The 24,299-nt window shown below is 45.5% G+C and overlaps 1 protein-coding gene across 6 annotated transcripts in view; it reads right to left on the minus strand.

Annotated features, from left to right (window-relative positions):
- The window catches only part of ck (myosin-VIIa ck), an 85,530-nt gene that overhangs the window by 60,830 nt on the left and 401 nt on the right, over window positions 1-24,299 (minus strand). For 3 of the 6 annotated variants that reach the window (XM_071680326.1, XM_071680325.1, XM_071680324.1), the window contains exon 1: window positions 2,064-2,150. Coding sequence is in view for 3 of the 6 variants with exons in the window: in XM_071680327.1 (XP_071536428.1) it covers window positions 4,092-4,184 (93 nt within the window). In the remaining 3 variants the exon portion in view is untranslated. Of the gene's footprint in view, window positions 1-2,063; window positions 2,151-4,091; window positions 5,186-7,783; window positions 7,832-24,299 lie in introns of those variants that run through there. The other 3 variants (XM_071680329.1, XM_071680327.1, XM_071680328.1) reach the window with 3 other exon arrangements.

The following is a 24,299-nucleotide window of genomic DNA, read 5'->3' on the forward strand; positions in this document are numbered from 1 at the left end:
CAACCACACTCCCAACACACTCCCTTGGTCTCACACACTCTCCCAGAGTTCCACACACTCAAGAGTGCTGTAAACAGAACTGATTGGCACATTTTTCCCACATCTTAAGAACCATTCTCTATAATATCAAAAATTTCTTCAGAAACAATGATGATATTGAAAATGGAAAAGTCAGGTATGTGGGTAAGGTCGTATAGATTAATTTTACGTTGAAAGAAATACTCTTAACCCAACCTACCCTGGGTAGGTCTTACACACACACACACACACACACACACACACACACACACACACAAGACCACACATTCTCCTGTGAGGGACAGTGAGAGGCCAGTCAAACTGTACACGAACTAAGCCATGGACGGGGTAGCGACCACGGCAGAGCCACACACACACACACTAGACATCCACTGCAACTCTCTCGTTTCTTGCTGTGGTTGACGGTCACGAGAGAGACGAGTGAGTGGGGGACAACAACAACTCTGTGAATCAGGGAGGAACTAATTACCTCCAGGACGACACCTGAGCAGCGATGAGGAACACACAAGAAACCCGAGTCAAACCTCCAGAAACGACGTGGAGTCATCCGGAGTCCAGAGAAGGTGCTGGTCACCTCAGGAGAGGTACCGGCCATGCCACAGTAACCCATGAGTCTCTGTTCCCTCTACAGCTTCGTCAGGACCCAGCGGTGTGTTGCGGGCTGACTTCGGACGTAAGATGAAAAAAGATGAATCAAGAGAGATGTAGGCCCTAGAGGGGGTGAAAAGAAAGACTTCCTCCCTCCCTCTATGTAAGAATAAGTAATACAAAAGTTAGACCAAAGAACAGCAGAGCATTGGTTACAGACGAGGTTGTGTGTCACAGCCCAGGAGATCACCGTAGCAGGTTACAGTAGAGAGAGACATACACATATTTCAGAGAGGAAACCAGCAACCTTTTCCTACAACTATGGACGAAAACAAAGGATGTTACTCGTGAGCTGAGGCGAAATATTCCCAGAAGTCTGTTATTATTTCTGGTACTAACTGCGCTCAACTACTGTATCCAGGATACGATTATGTTTAGTTCAAGACAAAACAGTTCACCTCAGTCGAGGTAAAACGTTGCCGACCCATTTTATTCCTACGACTGAAACCAAAATATTCCATCATTAAAGAGCCTGTTAGATACAGATGATCGAAACCTTTGACCAATCTGAACACTTATCAAATTGCCTCTAAATCTTCTCTCTTCTAAAGATGTATAGATTCAAGTCATTTAGTCGGCTCACAAAGCATTTCGTTCTCAGGGCGGGAAATCACCTCGACAACTCGCCTCTGTACTCTCTCTATTGTCTATAGTTGTTCTTACGCTCGGTGACCAAAACTGAGCCAAATAATAAAGCTGGGGACGCACCAATGACTGGCGAAGACTGAAGCCGCAGACTTTCAGTATCTAGTGGAGGGTTTATTTCCCAGTTTAGTAACGTCCGCAGTGAATTTCGATATCTTACAATGCTGCCTAACTATCAATGACTCACATGTGAAAAAAAAAACCCGGTTCCAAACCTGATCCCTGTGGCACGCCACTTGTCATGTTTAACACAACCCCGTCTACACCATGTGATGTAACTTTGGATGTGGATTTTCATGGCACACACACACATATACACACAAGGATTCGAATGACGGAGGCGATGGTTGAGACTAACAACATACGTAAAGTTCAAGACGGTACATGACGGTGGAGGATGCTCACGAGACGGAACCCTACGAGTGTAAAGCTCCCTCCTCGTACAGGATAAATTGATAATTAAACACACACACACACACACACACACACACACACACACACACACACACACACACACACACATAAAGCAGGTGAGTGTAGATAATGATCCAGGTTCACTATCTCAAGTTTATCCAGGAGCACTGCACTAGTCTATAGCGTGTGTACACCAGGGAACACTTCGTGACCCGCACAGTTCACTCTGCCATCCTACTGCTGTACACACACACACACACACAGTCTGAGGAACACATCAGATGTACGTCTGAGGAACGGAGCGGAACGTCGCCTACAGAGCGGACGGACGCCTGGGGAAGAGAGGAGTGTGTGGGGGTAGCGTGTGCGTCCACAGGTAAGAGAGACTGACTGCTCCGGGACAATAACACTACTGGCCAGATTCTCATCTCTTAATTCCATTCCGGTTCAATATTCAGCATCATGGCCGCCACTTCCTACCACCCCCAAGCTCTTGGCCCGGACCCACATGGGATCGCTCGACGCTGCCGGGACCCGAGGCACCGCGGACGATCTTGGCTGACGAGGACGATACGATTTGGGACGTCCATTGTTTGTCAGAGTTAGTGTGCTGGGGACTTGTGCACCACACACACACACACACACACACACACACACACACACACGAGACAATTTCCAGCCAACTCTTCCTTCCTTTTTCCAGTTGCTTCCTCTTTCCATAATGTCCCGAACGTATTATATATTTACAGTATCTCTCCTGGACGACCCAGGACCTGGACCTGTGGCACCAGGGGACCTTAACGTAGGGGAGGATAGGGGGTGGGCGGAGCAGCAGGTGGGCGGGGGAGAGGAAATGGGCGGGGGAGAGGAAGTGGGAGGGTGGGGGAGAGGGGAAATTAGGGCAACAGGGTGAGGCGGGAGGGCCGGGGAGTGTGACACAGTGTGGGAGCCTCGTGGGGTGACACGCTTCGATTCCCGCAGTCAACCTCCGCCAAACGTGCTCCACCCCTGGGGAAATATGGCTCCCCCGGGGCATCCGTACTCCACCCCAGGGAAATGTGGGCTCCCCCTCCCCTCCCTAGGGGGAAACATGCCTCTACTTCCCGAAAAAAAAAAAAATAATCTCACTCCTGCCTGAAACGTAGCTCGACTCCTGCCAAAGAACCACCTGGCCTCCCGTCCCTCAGAAATGTACCAGGTCACAGTTACTGTGAGAGACACGAGAGGGTAAACACCTCCAAAGCTTCGAGGTGGACGGAAAGAAACAAGTGATCAGAACTACCCACCATTCAGTTGCTAATGGCCCACACCTGACGCAGAAGCTCGCCGGGTTTAGCAGCGTGGTCTAGCTCATGGTGGGGGAGCACAAGAGCAACCAGCTCTCGGGAGCAGCAACCAAAATAATACCTATAGAAGAGGGAAAGTAAACCATATTTGCGGCGTAGGGGAAGGGGGTCAAGTTTGGTAGTCAGCCTGGGAGAGTTGATAGGTCGGACCGCTTTCGAATATTGTGTAAGGAAGGATTCAGAGGTAGAACCGCCCAAGATGGGAGAGCAGTCCTCCATACAAGGATGGATCAATCCCTTGTATAAACGGAGCAACTGTTCGGAAGAAAAGAAGTTCGACGCCCAGTTTCTTAAGAGGCAGACTTAGCTATTCCCGTATAATGTGAGGGCGTCCAGGACAGAGTGGATGTTACACTAATACCAAGTATGTTCACTGGGTCAAGAGGTGGAATCACAGAGCCGTTCAAGGGGAGAGGAAAGCTGTGAGGAATTTTCGATAGAGAATCGGGCAGAAACCGAGTCTTGGGAGTCACGAGACATCACCAGATTTTGTCTCCCCCACTGAGATATCCTGTTCCCAGGTCTGAGTTAGATGAGGAAGTTGTGTCGGGAGGAGATGCAGTTGGAGTTAGGGAAGGAAGAGCAGTAATGAAGGACATGGAGGAAACGCAGTGTTGATTCGTCAGCGTCTGAGAGCAATTGGTTACTTGTTGAAGAAAGGAAATTGTTGAGAAAAAGGAGAAAAAGTGTAGCAGCGAAGAAAGAACCTTGAGTATCACCCCTCTTGATGGAAAGGGGGGAAACAGTTGCATATACTACAATTATACAGCAACACAAGTCTCAACTAAGTTCACTCTCAAGCTAGGTACAGTCCAGCCTAATGATAACACAGCTTAAATGCGATGTCAAATATGGCTATATTCCTACAGGAAAAATGGCTGAACTCCAATTACCAGGTTAAATAGGGTTAAATCCAGACCTAACATCACAACTGGTCCAGACCTAATACATCACCGGTCCAGACCTAACGTAAAACCTCAACAGCCTTAACCAACTCACCGAGAAGAAAGTCTTGTTGGGTTCCTTCTTTTTCTTCTCCTTTTCCTTGTCATGTTTATTCTTATCCTTGCCATGTTCCTTATCCTTGGTCATGTTGCTCGCTGGGTTTACACTGTCATCCAGGAGGGTCAACCTCAGGTAGACGGGGTCTCTGGCTACACACACACACACACACTTGTCTTATGCAGGTCGTCCAGGCCGCTGACCGAGCCCGGTGCGTCAACCACCCTTATCTTATTGCCGTTTGCAACAAGTTAATTCCACTCGTTATGTCTACATGTATGACATTCAGAAATCAACCTGAGGCTACATCGAACTTCTTGAAGGTCTACACACCAGAGTGTTATACACTTCTGAAGATCTAAGTGTCTATACACCTGGGTAGATGTGTGGCTAATGGCAGAACCACAGGAGGTGTATACGGCCGGCGGAGTGTAGCGGGTAACTCACTGGCTTGACTCATAGGTGGCACAAGACTTATCAGGAGCCCTGAACACCTCTGATATACAGGCACTCATTACGTAATGATCCGCCCTATCTTAGGTGCTACGGGGAGGGAGGAAGGACACCTAAGCCCTGGGTATGCGTGTGTCTGTCTGTGTTCACAAAGACACAGGCCAACTGCTCCAGTTGCCTCCAGCCCAGGGCCCCACACCTCTAGCACCAAGAGACCTAAGCGTCCAGAACAACAGAGGAAATCGACTCGGCCTCCTGTTTCCCCTCTACACATCACCGTCTCACTCTTTATGTCACTTCCACACTCCGTGGACCAGCTACACCAACCCACTCGACTTGCCTACACTCCACGTCCCCCTTACAGTAACTACCTACAGAAAGAATCAGAGGGACAGCCTTGAGGTGAGTGGTACTCCGGCGGGGAACCTGCGACAGCCGTCTTATCACAACCTCGTCGAATCCTTGCCTTGTGGTACCCGTGTCCTCGGCCTGTCGCACCTCTGGCAGTAGCTCCGTGACAGGCAGACGTCCTAACACTCGATGCCGAGCCCCCCAACTACTCTCCTAAACCAGACTACTGTCCTCCGGTACTGCCCAGCTGTGCCGTCCTTCCGACAGCAACTGTCCCGGAGGAGAGGGTAAAGCCCGGACATACACCACAGCCGCACTGGAATGTCGGCCCCTTGATAAGGCCGATAAGATAACGGATTTCACTGAACTCATATTAACACAACACCGCGATGCAAGGCCTTCTGGCTGCTCTCCTCCCTCCATCTGTCCCCTCTCTCTTGCATGATTCAGTCTTTCGTCTAACACACGAGGTCTCTCTCTCTCTCTCTCTCTCTCTCTCTCTCTCTCTCTCTCTCTCTCTCTCTCTCTCTCTCTCTTCCCTGATTTCTGATACACATCGGGTTCTCTGACAGACGTCTGTATACAGTATCTGGTTGCCTGATGCTGGAGTAACGGATTCGTAGCTTGCAAAAGGGCTGGAATCCCACCGTAAAAGTTTAGAATCCCACCCCTATCATTAGGGGCATACATCTATAATTACCGTTCTACAGCCCTACAATTAGGGGGTGCCCACCTCCTATAATTAGGGGTCCACACCCCTATCATTAAGAGTAACTACCACTAGTAATAAGCAGTGATAAGAACTATTAGTGTAAAACCATGTAAAATATTGCATAAGACAAAGAAGTGTTGTAATTAGTTCCCACACGTGATGTACAGATAAGGAGAAGAAGAGCACGACCTCTCCACACCTTACCATGACTTAATGTACACACTCTCCAGCTACTCTGGTCTTCATGGTACTTGTGTATCATGTGACACTCATGTGAGGCCCTCATGTGACTCAGGTGAGGCCCTCATGTGACTCAGGTGAGGCCCTCATGTGACTCAGGTAAAGCCCCTAAGCAAGGTGGCATTAACAGCCGGTAAGATTAACACACACACACACACACACACACACACACTCTGAGCAACGCTTCTTTTGAAGGTGAGATCAACATACAACCAGGTCATGTGGTGGGGGGGTCAGCATACATCCAGGTCATGTGTGGGTCATCATAGACTCAGGTCATGTCCACCTGTCCCTTATCAACCAGTCGATGATGACCCTAGGTTCTCTCTAATCATTATATCATTATCCTGGTTATCATTACTAACCATCAAACATCCTCTCCATCATGAAGGTATGACAGCAACACCCTGCCTGACCCTACTGCATGACAGGTCTACCTGGCATGGCTGCTACCAGGCCATGCAACCCTCAGCAGCACAACATACACCAGGTGGAACAACACCAACAACAACTGTTACAAGTTTCAGCCAAACGTTTGGACAACGTTTCCCATACCTCACACTGCACACACTTATGACGTCACTAAAACAGTCAGACAAGACTTACGTCATCAAGTCTATATATATATATATATATATATATATATATATATATATATATATATATATATATATCCTGAGTATTATGTTAATCTCAGTTCTGTGTCCTTTCCTGTGGCAACCTGATGATATACAGTGGAAAAATCCTTGTAATATATCCCATACGACAAGGTCCTGGGTAAGCCATCACAGTATGAAGGACAATATGTCCAATGTGGCGAGTGTAAGGAGACGACGTATGTAGGACAATATGGCAAGTTGTAGCGGCCATGCGTTATATGATCACCACCTGACACTCATGGCCTTCCCGCGTCATCTCCAGACCTTAAGTATGACGACACACGGAGGAGACGTGGACGGTGTGTTATGGTCATGTCGACAAGAGGATCTCCGCTCAACTTTCTCCTCCGCCAACACATGAGAGCCAGTCACCCAGGCGCGACCCTCCAAAATGGCGAGAACCTCCGCCTCTTTCCGGGTGGCAGATCCTCCTCCAGTGTGGTGCATCACCTGTCGTGCAGGTGTCACACGCCGTTGACAACCCTCCCTCCCTCCCTCCCTCGCTCGCTGGCAGGCTTCACCGCTGGCCAGGTGAGGTGCCAACAATCGTGCACTCACCTGTTATGTCTAGTGCGGGAAATGGCGAACATGCCCTTCAACAACAAAGATTCGAAACCGGGACGTTTTGCATGTTAGTTGGGAACACTAACCACTCGGCTATGTCACCCCTAATAAGGAAATGACCATTCGTTTACTAGTAATCGAATAGTCATTTCCCTATTAGAGGCGATCACAGTCAAGTGGTTAGAATTCTAACTGAATCGTTTTCTCCCTATTAGGGGCGATCATAGCCGAGCGTTTAGTGTTCTCAACTAACACGCAAAACGTCCCGGGTTCGAATCCTACTCTTCGAGGGCATTATATGCTCTATGAAAGTGCGCGTTTATATGCTATATATATATATATTTTTTTTTTCATATTATTTGCCATTTCCCGCGTTAGCGAGGTAGCGTTAAGAACAAAGAACTGGGCCTTAGAGGGAATATCCTCACCTGACCCCCTTCTCTGTTCCTTCTTTTGGAAAATTAAAAAAAAACAAGAAAGGGGAGGATTTCCAGCCACCCGCTCCCTCCCCTTTTAGTCGCCTTCTACGACACGCAGGGAATACGTGGGAAGTATTCTTTCTCCCCTATCCCCAGGGATATATATATATATTAACAAGGAAGACATGATCAACAACAGCACATATTTTGGCCAGTAACTTAATTTGGCCAGTGAACTCCCAGCACGTAGCCACCACCAGCACAGATAACCACCACAAACAAGGTACTTACCCTTGTTACTATCACCATAGTGTAGGCTGCTCAGCGTCACTGCTCCACCTGCAATGGAAAAAGTCAATCATTATCAAAATAATACTATTAACGACAACAGTCATGACAGACGTACGATAATAGCGGCCATCACCTGCCACCGACCCCTGCAGCACGACGGTACAGACCCTGCAGCACGACCGTACGGACCCTGCAGCACGACGGTACGGACCCTGCAGCACGACGGTACGGACCCTGCAGCACGACGGTACGACCCTAGAGCACGACGGTACGACCCAATGAGCCTCGGCATGCTGGCCCAGCCTTGGACCATGAGCGTATAAACTCCCCCGCCACACACAAATAGCAGTCTCACTCCCGCCTCACTCATTCTCCAGCACACCTCCTGATCCTCACTCCCGCCTCACTCATTCTCCAGCACACCTCCTGATCCTCACTCCTGCCTCACTCATTCTCCAGCACACCTCCTGATCCTCACTCCTGCCTCACTCATTCTTCCAAGCCATACACAATACGATATATATATATATATATATATATATATATATATATATATATATATATATATATATATATATATATATATATTTTTTTTTTTTTTTTTTTTTTTTTTTTTTTTTTTCATACGATTCGCCATTTCCCGCATTTGCGAGGTAGCATTAAGAACAGAGGACTGGGCCTTAGAGGGAAAATCCTCACCTGGCCCCCTTCTCTGTTCCTTCTTTTGGAAAATTAAAAAAAAACGAGAGGGGAGGATTTCCAGCCACCCGCTCCCTCCCCTTTTAGTCGCCTTCTACGACACGCAGGGAATACGTGGGAAGTATTCTTTCTCCCCTATCCCCAGGGATAATATATATATATATATATATATATATATATATATATATATATATATATATATATATATATATATATATATATCATTTCCTACACGACAGACTACCTAATGTAATTCTTTTTTAGCCTAGAATCTCACCAGAATTTATGCTTCTGTTAGTGGGTTCGGGGCCAGCCATACTTACTGATATTTGTCAACCTAAAAAAAAAGAAAAAAAGAAAACCTGTTGGCAAATCATGTGTGTTGGGGCAAGCTAAACACCCTGACTGACTGACGCCTGCCAACTAATAAACTCTGGAAAAAACAAACTGTATTTCTGTACTGTCAACTTGTCTCAGAACCATGACAGAAGAGGTGAGGCCAGAGCGAGACATAAAGGATTTAATCTTATCTCGACCAAATATGATAATAGAGATATGAAACATTAATTAACGTGATCTATAACCAGCTACGACATAACAGAAGAATGGCAGTGTACAGGGCATGGTTGCATGAGTCATCATATTGCTGGGACCTGACTGTACACCATCATACCTCGTATACATCATCATACCTCGTGTACACCATCATACCTCGTGTAAATCATCATACCCCGTGTACACCATCATGCCTCGTGTACATCAACATACCTTGTGTACACCATCATGCCTCGTGTACACCATCATACCTCGTGTACACCATCATACCTCGTGTACACCATCATGCCTCGTGGTGGTTATATTAACACGTCAGGTAATGACTGTAAACCCCAGTTTACAACCTCACCTGAGGTTCTCTGAACGAAACCATGTCTTCAAGCGTCAATACCAGTATACCCCAGCAGGAGTACCAGTATACCCCAGCAGGAGTACCAGTATACCCCAGCAGGAGCACCAGTATACCCCAGCAGGAGTACCATTATACCCCAGCAGGAGTACCAGTATACCCCAGCAGGAGTACCAGTATACCCCAGCAGGAGTACCGCAGGGAACATGAGGGGAGGTGAGGACACGCTGAGCACCGCAGGGAACATGACAAAAACACAAAACTCAAGGCAGCCCCGGGGTGGGGTTGGGTGGGGGGAACCCACGCCAGAAAACGGGAAAGTTACAGAAAATGGAGGATTGTCAGTAATGTGGGACGGGAGAGTGAGGGAGAGGGGGGACATGAGAGAAATTGTGGTGCGGCAGGACACCTGGGCCACTGGCGTATGATAATCCCGGAGAACATGAGGTGACACAGAGGAACATGAGGGGTCCAGGAAGTCAACATGCTGTGGGAGAACATGACACAAGATGAAGAACGGGGTGTTCAGCAGCCAGCCAGCGGTGACCCCTGACCTCTGCACCCCAGCCAGCCCTGCCTGACAACCGTCTATTTAACACAGAAGGCAAAGGTCACATCCAGATGCCACTGGGTCTTCAGTGCTTGCTCCTCCTCAACCCACCACTCACACAGGGCTTGCTCCTCCTCAACCCACCACTCACACAGGGCTTGCTCCTCCTCATCCCACCACTCACACAGGGCTTGCTCCTCCTCAACCCACCACTCACACAGAGCTTGCTCCTCCTCAACCCACCACTCACACAGGGCTTGCTCCTCCTCCACCCGTCTCCATCTACAGTGGTAGGTGAGGGAGTTACCTTCTGCTCTTACCCAACACCTCCATCCATACAGAGCGAGACTACGCTAATAATGTATCAGACAACATGGCCACTGACCATCTGGTATTGTGTCTTCCGTCTTCCCATGTGATCTTCACCACCAGCTCGGAGTATAGGAAACCATACCTGGAGGTCATGTCATCGTGCTCAAAGGGTCACACTGTCGTGCTGGTCACGGGCAACGGTCGTTCCGTCGTGCTCAATGGTCGTTAGGTCGTACTCAATGGGTCGTTCCGTCGTGCTCAGTAGTCGTTCCGTCGTGCTCAATGGGTCGTTCCGTCGTGTTGGAAGAAGAGCATCATGTGTGTGGTATTTCCTCCCTGGGGCGTCAGGAACCCCACATCCGCCAAGACCACGTCTCAACAATCAACACAAACGTAGCTTGCTGCTGGGCCCGCTCCACTGTACACCACCTCACCCACTTGATCCACGCTTCATTCACAACCCAACGACGTAAACATAATATTTATTCCAGATCAATGGATGAGGCGCACGTATGGAGAGGTGAGTGGTGTGTCCCTCACAGGTGTCAGGAACCACAAGGTGGGTAAGGTGGGTGGGTACCTGTGTCCCAGACCAGAGAACAAACGACCATTCTCACCAGCGCAGCGTGTCAGGAGGGTCATACCATGACATATATACGTGATGTATGTCTACAGCTGCTACGTTCTGGTTAAAGTAACATATATGAGAGAGAGAGAGAGAGAGAGAGAGAGAGAGAGAGAGAGAGAGAGAGAGAGAGAGAGAGAGAGAGAGAGAGAGAGAGATGAGGCCAGGATGGCTGGCTTGTTTCAAAGCACCGTTATTCTCTACCGTCATACTGACACACACACACACACACAGTAGGTGTGGTGTCCATTCTTAGGTTCGTGGGGAACATTCCTCAGCCACGAGCCTCATACTCTCATATTTGTACAGAGAGTTGGGGGGGTTAGGGGAGGTCACAACAAGCTTTACTAGTAGCCAATCTAGGTTATCCCACTCACCTAATCTAGGTTATCCCACTCACCTAATCTAGGTTATCCCACTCACCTAATCTAGGTTATCCCACTCACCTAATCTAGGTTATCCCACTCACCTAATCTAGGTTATCCCACTCACCTAATCTAGGTTATCCCACTCACCTAATCTAGGTTATCCCACTCACCTAAACTAGGTTATCCCACTCACCTAATCTAGGTTATCCCACTCACCTAAACTAGGTTATCCCACTCACCTAATCTAGGTTATCCCACTCACCTAAGCCTCCCTGGGTGTACTACCACACACCCAACCCTGACTGTCGTTCACAACATAAACCAGACGACCTGTGGGCCAGTCTGACACCATGAGATGATGATGTAGTCTGACAGACGGACATAACATGAGTGTACCTGTTTAACCTCACAGCAACAGCGACATTTTAGATGCGTGACAAGGCTGCCTGGTACGGTATTTCATGCAGCCTTGAGATATCCAGATACTTTACCATACTCAGCTGCGTCCATACCTTGGTCGAAGGTAAAGAGAAAAAAAAAAATGCATACGGTTCCCTGCCTTATCCGCAAAATCAAATCTTGAAGACCCGCTTGGCGCCAGACCAGAACACCGCCAACCGGAAACTCTGGTGCACCAACGGCGTCTCAGCTCCGCTTCTTCTTTGTGCATAAAGTGACTGTTCTGAGTCTTGTACCTTGTATCTCCCCTGACGATGTGATCATTGCACAAAAATGCGCATGGGAACTTATCGTGCTTCATTTTCCTCGTGGTTATCAGCAAATACTAGATCACGCGCACAACTCTAACCTATTGCAATATATATATATATATATATATATATATATATATATATATATATATATATATATATTGTAATGTGTGTGTGCGTGTGTTACCGGACTTAGAGCACGGAGTTACGCCGCTAGGTTTCATCATTTAGAGTGCCTTTAGAAAACTTATCGCAAAGAAATCCATCATTTCCCTGCTACTTTAAATAGCGCAGCCTTAACGCAGCATATGTTCCTAAAAACAGTTCCTGTGAAGCACCAAGCGTCTTTCATAGAAGCACACACCTGCTCATTACACCAAAAATGCTTGGAACAATTATGGAAGTAAAAGTTTTCATTGTTCATTTCCCAGCATCACGTGACCGGTGTAATGACGGCGTGGGGAAGTGGCAGTCAGGCCCCCCGTAACACTCTTGCCTCCTCACCGACAACACAAGACACGAACAAAAAAATTAGGCCATCCTCTTCATGTGTATACATAATTCATCAGTATTTTTCCGTGGGGTAGCGAGCATAACTATATACAAACTCCATTTGTACTGAAGTGCTTGTCTGTGTAGCTACGAGCGTTATCATACACTTTGTAAGACGCTAAGTCTATTCTGGCTTTAAAAATGACAAAAAAAAAAAAAAAAAATTGAAAATCACAAAATGTTGTAACGTCACAACACCGTGAACCTTCCTCTTACAACACTGGCCTTGACTTCTGAATGGTTTTATGAAAGGTTAAATACGTTACAACTCTCGAAGGAGACGATAATATATATATGCTGGGGAATGAGAGTCAGGTGGAGTGGCAGAAGCAGTCCAACATCCGTCACTATCACATGACCATTGTTCACGAAGAGCCAGATTTTCTCGTTTACATAAACAGACCAATCATGATTTTCCCGTGAAATCCTACTTTTCATGATCTTGTCATGCACTGATAGTCAGACGGGATGAGAAGAGATACCTGTATATGAACGCACTAGCTTAAGAAATATCAAAACCATTAAACAATGTCTTTTCTTAAAAGACAATTTGGAACAGGAGTCTATAACTAAATACCTTCGCAGAAGTGCTATAAATCATAAATATAATTCATGCACTGGCTAACCGATTACGTGAACCTGATCAATCAGAAATATCAGTATTGTGTGATAAGATTGATAAGGCAAGGTAGTATGTTGCCAATCCTCACCTTGCTAACATTCTTGTGTTATATGACATCTACTCTGTCACAACAGCAAATGTAAACAATGTCACAACTAGGGAATTAAGACTTTACCTGCTATGTCTCTCCTCTAAATTAATTTTCTATGCCTGACCAGTACCAGCTATATTACCACTCGAACTAATTGCTCTACTACCAGTTTATGTCATTATAGTCCGCCATATTGGGTCAACTACCAGATTACGGTGTAGTCGTTCCGCCATGATGGTTCTCTACCATCTGTGCTGTTAACGGTTTGCTACGTTGATTCACAACCAATAACAACGTTATCAGGGTCAGACAACGCTGACCATTTACCACAACGATGGCCATTAACCACAACGCTGGCCATTTACCACAACGCTGGCCATTCACCACAACGCTGGACATTTACCACAACGCTGGCCATTCACCACTTCGTTGTCTATCTCCTGCCATGTTGGGGACAGCACCGACTATCGCTCATCTTGGACCAAACATGGTGTTACCTTGTGTACAGCCACGGGAAGTGTCTGAGCTGCCGTCATCCCAACCTTACTGTGTAACATTGGGAGGAACCTCCACCCCTCCCTGTACCGCCAAGGGCTGCACCGCGGCACCGTTAACAGAATATGAATTTAGTTTTCACCTGTGTCAGGTTCTGCGCTGTTAATCCACTCTCTTTTGCCATATATTTCATTTCTAGAGGTTCACATCTCGAGGGAAGGATTCAATTTCCTCTTCACATATCCTACCCTTTCACCTCGCAGGTACCGTTCTTAGGAACGGAGGCAAGCAAGACCTTTCGGCATGACAATAGTGCGTCGTGCACAAGCAACTGTGACGTATTTCACGACACAGTTACGACTATCGCGAGTTCTACCTTACGTCTGTGACCCAACCTGCGACAGCTAGCAAGCCTTAGGTAAACCAGCGTGGCGCTCAAGTTAACCCATACGAGAAAAATCTATTGACATTTCCACTTTACGAGACCTGATAATGCCTTGAAACTGGTAATCAATGCTTCGGTAAAAACGACATTCCGGATTGTGCGACCCAACACACCAAATGCCAACACCTTAACACACAGTAAAACTACAAGACTGCACTAACAAACAGCTTGAGACATCACGATAAAACGCAATTCAACTTTCGGAGAATCTTAACCTAACCGAACCTACATCATTCACGGTTCGAACCATGATGAAGCAGGTCCACAACGTCATCCAACAATGTCAACACAACATTCCGTCTTAAAAAAGACGAGACACGACCAACGGTCGACTGTGTTGTGAGGCAGCCGCCATGCAGGTGGACGCGGTGGTATGGAAGCAGGTATGGTGGGTGTCATGAAAGACTTCGTTACTCTGCTGGGTTTTTCTTTCTTTCTTGTCTGAGAACTGAGAGATGGAGTGAAAGTGACGCAAACTACTACACATGTTGCATGCAGGAGTTGACATGACGCGAAATACAGAGGATTTATCTCCCTTGTATGTTGCGAACGATTTTGAAATTATCAATTCTCAGTCTTTGAACGGGGATGCCGTGGTTTTAAATACTGGAGAAATAACTGCCTTCAAATACATACATACATCAACGATGTTTGAAACAGCAGGTGCTATGACGTTCTGGGGAAACTCTGCACAGGAGAAAAAAGCCTTAAAGCTTGAAGTGAACGGTGGGCGTGGTAAGATGGCCGCCCGCTTACCTCAATGATTCCAACACCAGGCAGAATGGCTGAGCATTTTCCCTTGAGGTGTAACACTGTATCAAACTAGCATGGCATCCCTCACTCCACCACCTCCAGTGCTTGCTGTGCTGTTGGTAAATATTCACGCACTCTGTTCCTCTCTGTAAACCATATCATTGAAGGTCAGGCACAATTCAGTAAAGTTAATCGTAATTTTGTCTCAGCACAGTTATGTACAATGAACCTCTTACTTCACAGAAATCAATACCAATACTTTAGCTCTTGACCTGAATCACTGCAGAACAATAAATCAAGGGGGGCGATAAGGCAAAGGTCACCACATAAAACTACTTCTTTGACGACTTTTCTTCTACTTAACACTTGTTTTTATCCTCAATAAATCTGCCTCCAGCCATGAACAAACCATATCAGTATAAAGAACTGCTAAGCCAACATCAGTATCTTAATGCCAGGAAAACTATTGCTAACGTACACACGAGCTCATCTCTGCATGTAAACACAACTTCTGCAGTGAGTCAACTTATACAAAATGTTCTCTGCCGTCTTATACCACCTTCCAACATGATCTGGGGCGAATAGTAAATTAAAAACACCAACATGGATGGACACAAAGCCATGATTCGTACAGAGAGATACAAGAATAGTCCTGTACCTACTATTGTCAATGTCATTTACAATCCGTGAACAAGTGCAAATAACTTAAGACTTCTCTTAGTTCGTGTATATCAACTAAAACAACACCGTTAATTAACCAAAGCTCACCAGTGATGTTCACCATAGAATAACTAATGTATGCCAACCACAATATTACTGTAATTCAACCAGTGTAATTCTTCATCACAATATTCCAATAAATACCGATAATGCATAATATATAAACCACAGAATCTGTTCAGTAAAACTTCTTATACTACGTGGATGAACTTCATTCGTGCCTCTCCAAAGGGAAGAAGTATCCAGCCAAACCTTTATATGGTCTTTGTGTTTAATGATATATATATATATATATATATATATATATATATATATATATATATATATATATATATATATATATATATTTCTTTTCTTTCATACTATTCACCATTTCCCGCAATAGCGAGGTAGCGTTAAGAACAGAGGACTGGGCCTTTGAGGGAATATCCTCACCTGGCCCCCTTCTCTGTTCCTTCTTTTGGAAAATTAAAAAAAAAAACGAGAGGGGAGGATTTCCAACCCCCCGCTCCCTTCCCTTTTAGTCGCCTTCTACGACACGCAGGGAATACGTGGGAAGTATTCTTTCTCCCCTATCCCCAGGGATATATATATATATATATATATATATATATATATATATATATATATATATATATATATATATATATATATATATATTATTATTATTATTATTATTATTTTGCTTTGTCGCTGTCTCTCGCGTTTGCGAGGTAGCGCAAGGAAACAGACGAAAGAAATGGCCCAACCCACCCCCATATACATGTATATACATACACGTCCACACACGCAAATATACATACCCATACATCTCAATGTACACATATATATACACACACAGACACATACATATATACACATGCACACAATTCACACTGTCTGCCTTTATTCATTTCCATCGCCACCTCGCCACACATGGAATAACATCCCCCTCCCCCCTCATGTGTGCAAGGTAGCGCTAGGAAAAGACAACAAAGGCCCCATTCGTTCACACTCAGTCTCTAGCTGTCATGCAATAATGCCCGAAACCACAGCTCCCTTTCCACATCCAGGCCCCACAGAACTTTCCATGGTTTACCCCAGACGCTTCACATGCCCTGATTCACTCCATTGACAGCACGTCGACTCCGGTATACCACATCGACCCAATTCACTCTATTCCTTGCCCGCCTTTCACCCTCCTGCATGTTCAGGCCCCGATCACTCAAAATCTTTTTCACTCCATCTTTCCACCTCCAACTTGGTCTCCCATATATATATATATATATATATATATATATATATATATATATATATATATATATATATATATATATATATGGGTTTTTAGGGAGGTGAATGCAAGAGTTTTGGAAAGAGGGGCAAGTATGAAGTCTGTTGGGGATGAGAGAGCTTGGGAAGTGAGTCAGTTGTTGTTCGCTGATGATACAGCGCTGGTGGCTGATTCATGTGAGAAACTGCAGAAGCTGGTGACTGAGTTTGGTAAAGTGTGTGGAAGAAGAAAGTTAAGAGTAAATGTGAATAAGAGCAAGGTTATTAGGTACAGTAGGGGTGAGGGTCAAGTCAATTGGGAGGTGAGTTTGAATGGAGAAAAACTGGAGGAAGTGAAGTGTTTTAGATATCTGGGAGTGGATCTGGCAGCGGATGGAACCATGGAAGCGGAAGTGGATCATAGGGTGGGGGAGGGGGCGAAAATTTTGGGAGCCTTGAAAAATGTGTGGAAGTCGAGAACATTATCTCGGAAAGCAAAAATGGGTATGTTTGAGGGAATGGTGGTTCCAACAATGTTGTATGGTTGCGAGGCGTGGGCTATGGATAGAGTTGTGCGCAGGAGGATGGATGTGCTGGAAATGAGATGTTTGAGGACAATGTGTGGTGTGAGGTGGTTTGATCGAGTAAGTAACGTAAGGGTAAGAGAGATGTGTGGAAATAAAAAGAGCGTGGTTGAGAGAGCAGAAGAGGGTGTTTTAAAATGGTTTGGGCACATGGAGAGAATGAGTGAGGAAAGATTGACCAAGAGGATATATGTGTCGGAGGTGGAGGGAACGAGGAGAAGAGGGAGACCAAATTGGAGGTGGAAAGATGGAGTGAAAAAGATTTTGTGTGATCGGGGCCTGAACATGCAGGAGGGTGAAAGGAGGGCAAGGAATAGAGTGAATTGGAGCGATGTGGTATACAGGGGTTGACGTGCTGTCAGTGGATTGAATCAAGGCATGTGAAGCGTCTGGGGTAAACCATGGAAAGCTGTGTAGGTATGTATATTTGCGTGTGTGGACGTGTGTATGTACATGTGTATGGGGGGGGGGGGTTGGGCCATTTCTTTCGTCTGTTTCCTTGCGCTACCTCGCAAACGCGGGAGACAGCGACAAAGTATAAAAAAAAAAAAAAAAAAAAAATATATATATATATATTTATATATATATATATATATATATATATATATATATATATAAATTGCGCAATTCATCAAAAACTTCTGAATCAACGATGTATTCTTCGAGTATGACTTCTTTTGGCTTGAAATGTTTCTAAACAGATAGACCAATTCATTATTTGTCCAGAATTCCTCCAATTTCTTTCACTTTTCAAAAATAAATTTCTGTATTGCTTTTATTCAAAATCAATGTTAAATTATATTCCACTGAATTACCACAGACAGCGTCCTAACAGAAGAAAAGAGGCGATGCTAGCAGTGGCCTGGAAACTGCATGTAACAAAATATGGCAACGCTTCATTGCTTAATGGTTACTTCAGCTGCCATGAAAATCAATTGCCGTTTTTTCTGGCAAAGTAAATACATTATCAATAATGCAATAGAATCCTCCAAGCTGTTTATCAGTAATTATTCAATAAACGTACGGAAAACAAAAAATAATACATGATATTTTCTGAAAAATAACTAACAGGCATCTCTTTATTTCCGCATTGTTTTGTAGCGTTACCAACACATAGTTCCATGAACAGGTTTATAATTTCGAATATTCTTAGTCTTTCTTCTTATTGCTAACTTCTGTTACTAATTAAAATCTTGTATAAACGTTCATCCAGCTATGCCTAAAGAGACAAAGAGTACATAAAAAAAAATCTCGACACTAGCATCCATTATTTGGCAACCCCGTCCGATGGAAGGAGGGAAAACGGAACCCGCAACACTGGCTCAAAGTTCACCATTACGCCACAAAGTTAATTAATTTATCACCGAATATATATATATATATATATATATATATATATATATAAATATATATATATATATATATATATATATATATATATATATATATACACTAATGCGAAAATTCATACTTTCTTCCAGCCAGTTAACTCTTCTCATTATTACTGACCTGAGAAACCTTGGCTAATTAACCTTCACATGGAATAGAGAAACCGCTATCCCATATTGGCAATAGACTTCACCCTTCCTGTCAATATATTTAGTCACAGAGCATAAAATGTTTGTTTTATTTTGTGTGAATGCTGATTCTACGTGTAACGCATTACTATAATATGCTCCTGTGTCTGTGTAGCCGATATATATATATATATATATATATATATATATATATATATATATATATATATATATGTGTGTGTGTGTGTGTGTGTGTGTGTGTGTGTGTGTGATTACGTGTATGGCTGATAGGTCAACATGTATGTGTAGGTGCGTGTATATGCAGGTGTGCAAGTGTGTGGGTAAACGGGAAGCTGCAGCCGCCCCACACCCGGCCAGCCACTCAAGGCCAGCACACCGCCATCATCAGCTCCACACAATATCCCTCATTTTCACCATTCTTGTACCTGGTGCCGCCCAGCAGTAGTGGTCCAGGGTATAACCGATGAACCAACTTTCTACACCAATTTGCCAATCCCCGTTTCACACTCAGCCAGTTCGGCGGAGTGTCCAGGTACTATATACAAGATGAACTTTGCAAAAGTCAATAATATTTCCAGTACATTCTATCAAGATATGTTATAACATAACAGTACGGCATTTATTAGAAGGAACATGACAGGTGTAACGTGCAACTTTCGCTACATTTGGCACCACTGTAAAAGCCAAACGTGGCACCACTGTAAGTTTTCACGGCCATGGACAGACAGCTGATCCAAGCTTTAGCTGTCAAGTTGGCTTCTCTAAAAAATCTAGTCCTACAGCGATGCCAAAATATCTCAATGTACGAACGACCAAAGAATCGTGTGTAGCTAAGAAGGAAAAAGTTTCACCACAGCAGAGGTAGCGGCCGGCGGCAAGTTATCGGTGCCGGTCGAGAGCTTGGCGGGCTTCCCGCAAATGTTGCCAGCCATATGTGAGATGTAGCCTTAATTATGGCAACCCTCGCCGCCCATGCTGGCCAGCCCCGTGTCACGCACACATAATGACCACCACCTCCCTCGCTCCCAAACACACAACACATTGGGGGAATGAGAGAACGGGTTGACATCCTCATGTCTATATATAGGCTTTCGGCATCAGGTCCGCTCTCTGTTGGTACAATTATCTGTTAGCACAAGGCTTGACAGCCGCACTGTAAACACAGACAACCTAATTTCAGTTCTGGCTGTCCAGTCTGTGACTATGCGTACACCCACCATGAATACCACCATCACAAACGCTTCTTCACCATCCCACTACGGACACCACTACATAAAACTATCCAAACCATCACAACACTTGACTATCACCATACAACCACCACTGCATCATGAGACTACCACAATATAATGGTGCATCACCATACCACTACCACACCGTCATGACCACTACACTGGTGCATCACCATACCGCCACCACTACATCATGTGTCTACCACTATATAATGGTGCATCACCATACCACCACTATATCATGAGACTCACTATACTGGTGCAACACTATACCACCACCACTCCGTCAGCTTCATCCCCTCACCACCACTATACGTACCATCACCATACGAGCTGCATTACCTACCACACCATCTCCGCTTGGTGAATCCATCACAAGCGGTAGTACCACACCAACACTACCCCATAATAGCACTAGGTACATCAACTAAATTAAAGTTACATAGTCCATTATACAAATATTACACCATTCATTACCCCAGTGGGCCATCCAGGGAACCACTACATTATCAACAACTGTTCCACAGCATTATTCCTTTCACTATTACAACGCACCCCACATCAACAACCGCTACACCATAAACACTACAACAATACTTAACAACGTTACATTTCCCACCACAACACCACTGCAGCTGGGCTGTTGTTCTCCATGACATCAACACGGTGGACTTCATTGAGGACATCAACACATGGACTTCAGTGAGGACATCAACATGTGGACTTCAAGCCACCTTCACTTAAAATCTTTTTCACTCTATCCTCCTGTCTCCAATTTGGTCTCCCGCTTCTTGTCCCCTCCGCTTGACACATATATCCTCTTTCAACCTTTCCTTTCGGACGTGAAGAAATTACTCCACACGTCAGAACCATTTCTTCACACCCTCTTCTGCTTTCTCAACCCCACACTTTATATTACCACACCTCTCTTACCCTTTTATTACTAATTCGATCAAACCACATTGTTCCTCCCCAGTCTGACGCCTACACCATTTGTAGTTTGAACACTCACCTTCATCCCCCATGCCTCTCTGCAATGGGAGATATATCAGCACTGGATCTGTTGCATTCGTCAACTGTACCAATATCAATGCCACAGCGACACCTCAGGACGTGCGCTCATTAACGCCTTCGAACTGCTTGAGGACCAAAACGCCCTTCTTGCCAGCCGATAAACCACTCACAACAATGACCACCTACTGTCGGGTAGGGCTCTGCTCTCTGCTGGCCACTAGCTCTTCTAACAGCGATCTGTTAATATATATATATATATATATATATATATATATATATATATATATATATATATATATATATATATATATATATGTGTGTGTGTGTGTGTGTGTGTGTGTGTGTGTGTGTGTGTGTGTGGTGCAAAAATAAAATATCGAAAGCTGCGTCCAAAATGTAAACACATTATTCACATGCTGGACGAAACGTCTTACGACCATCCTTCTCAGTGAAGGTAACATTTTTGGTCAATAGATTTTCTCGGACGTCTCGATTTAAGGAATCACTAATCTTGTATTGGTACAAATCTTTGCGTGGTATCCACGCTTTCTCTGTAAGCATGTGACTTTCTCAATAAAACGATTCCTCTGGCTATTTCTGGATTGGACTATTCTTACACCAGTATATTATTCTTATATTTTACGAAATTAACCACAGTTTCACCCTTACACAATGTTCTCGACAATGATATCGATTACAACCTTAGCCACGAAATGTTGCAGATGTGAGGGCCACTAAAGGCTCCCAGGTGAACATAGTAACTTAGTATTACTACTGAAGCAGTAGTTGTAGTTCTTCACTACAACAAATTAACTCTTCCTTTCTAAGACGCAGCAGCAGCAGCTGGTACGCTTCCTCAAGCAAGAAATGTAACCAATATATAACTAACTGTTCCTTTCTACGGAGCACTAGCAGGTATGGCTCCCCAGGCGTGACTGTATAACTGCAATTACCAGCATCAATGTTTCCTCAAGCCTGACCAAGTAGCTCTTCCCGCATCAGTCACATCAGGCAGTAAGGTTCCGTCCATGATGTCGGCGGCGGCGGCGGCGGCGACGAACGGCAGCGGCAAGTAACCTACTAAAGTACGGGAGTGGGGGAGGAGACGGGTGGGGAGGTAGACGGTTAGCTGGCCGCGCAGATATAAACACCTCTAAACCTTCGGACACAAGGGCGAGAGTGGCAAGTACTGCGTCGCTGTCAGGCTTCACACATTACCTGCCCGGTTCTAGGCTGGCTTCAAGCAATCCACTCATTTATATTTTCACTGTTCACAGGGAGACAGCCAGCGGTCTGTTGTTCTCTTTTAAGTATTTACATTTGAAAAACGTTCAGATTATTGGCAGACATCTTCTCTGACCCAGAAACCATTCTGCAGATTGTAGAAATCTTCAGATCTGATGGAGACGTCAAGCACACGGTGTAACATGTATACATGTACAGATACATGTACGGTGGTACATTTATGGAGGCATCAAGTTGGCACATACATGGCTGTAAAGTCAAGTTGGTACTGTATGGTGGTGGACAAAGTGGTGGTATACATACACATATGGTAGCACAGACAAGGTGGTATGTACATGTATGGTAGCAGACAAGGTGATAATACATGGTGTTACATGTATGGTAACAGTCAAGGTGTCTACAATACATGGGGTTACATGTATGGTAGTCAAAGTGTCTATAATGCATGATGTTACATGTATGGTAGTAGTCAAAATGTCTACAATACATGGGGTTACATGTATGGTAAATCAAGGTGTCTACATGGTGTTACATGTATGGTAGTCAAGGTGTCTATAACACATGGTGATACAGGTATTGCTGTCCACAATTATCGTTCTGTTTATTCCATTCGTCCAACGAGCAATCTACAAAACTTTTTTTTTGTTACACGGGTTTCCTTCATGACTGTTATCCTCCGGTTCTTCTGTTCCTACATCTTTCGCGGAACCGTTCATACTTTCTGCGTTATCAATGTTTGAAAACTTAATGGTTATGATCACGTCACCCCTCACTCCTCTCTTCACTGGAGGGCAAGTTCAAGTCCTCTAGTCTTTCCTTGTATCACACTTTTCCTGGTTGTAGTACCACCTTTGTTGCCCCGTTATGTAGTGTGTCCCACCTGTCACATGGGCTGCCCCCCACCTGTCACCCTGCGCCACCCCATCTGACACCATGGGCCACCCCATCTGTCACCCTGGGCCACCCCACCTCTCAGATCGGTTGCCCCACCAGTCACATGGGATGTCCCCCATCTGTCACCCTGGGCTCCCTCGCCTGTCACTTAGATGGGTTGCCCCACCTGTCACTTAGATGGGCTGCCCCACCTGTCACCCCGGGCTCCCTCACCCGTCACATGGGCCACCCCACCTGCCACCCTGGGCTCCCTCACCTGTCACTTAGATGGTCAACCCCAGCTGTCACCCTGGGCTCCCTCGCCTGTCACTTAGATGGGCGGCCCCACCTGTCATCCCGAGCTCCCTCACCTGTCACTTAGATGGGCAACTCCAGCTGTCACCCTGGGCTCCCTCACCCGTCACATGGGCCACCCCACCTGTTACCCTGGGCTCCCTCACCTGTCACTTAGATGGGCTGCCCCACCTGTCACTCTGTGCTCCCTCGCCTGTCACTTGGGCTGTCCAACCCGTCACCTATGACTGTCCCACTCTTCACTCTGGGATGTCCCACCTGTCATATCAATACCCAGGGACACTTCCTTGTCCTTTAGAATCCTAATCTCAGCCCACGGAGAGTGTTACACTCCCTAGAGGATTACTTATGGTGATCGGGGGCTGATACTGTGGTCTGCCATGGGGTGGATGCGGACCCGTAATATGGCCGATGAATGAAGTGTCCTACTGTGGACGTGAGAGGTGTATGCCTCTCCTGTGGACCCGAACAACGTGGTGACTGCTAGAGCGGTCCTGGTGAGGGCTGAAGACCTCATCTGTGAACAGGAAGGATGAGGGCCCCGTAAGCGGATTTTGATAAGGGTTGGCCCAGCGCAAGATGACGGTCCGTGTTTTGAGCCTGTCACAAAGTGAGTCC

This window comes from Panulirus ornatus, chromosome 31 (assembly GCF_036320965.1).
Source record: "Panulirus ornatus isolate Po-2019 chromosome 31, ASM3632096v1, whole genome shotgun sequence".
In the NCBI taxonomy this organism is placed as follows: domain Eukaryota; kingdom Metazoa; phylum Arthropoda; class Malacostraca; order Decapoda; family Palinuridae; genus Panulirus; species Panulirus ornatus.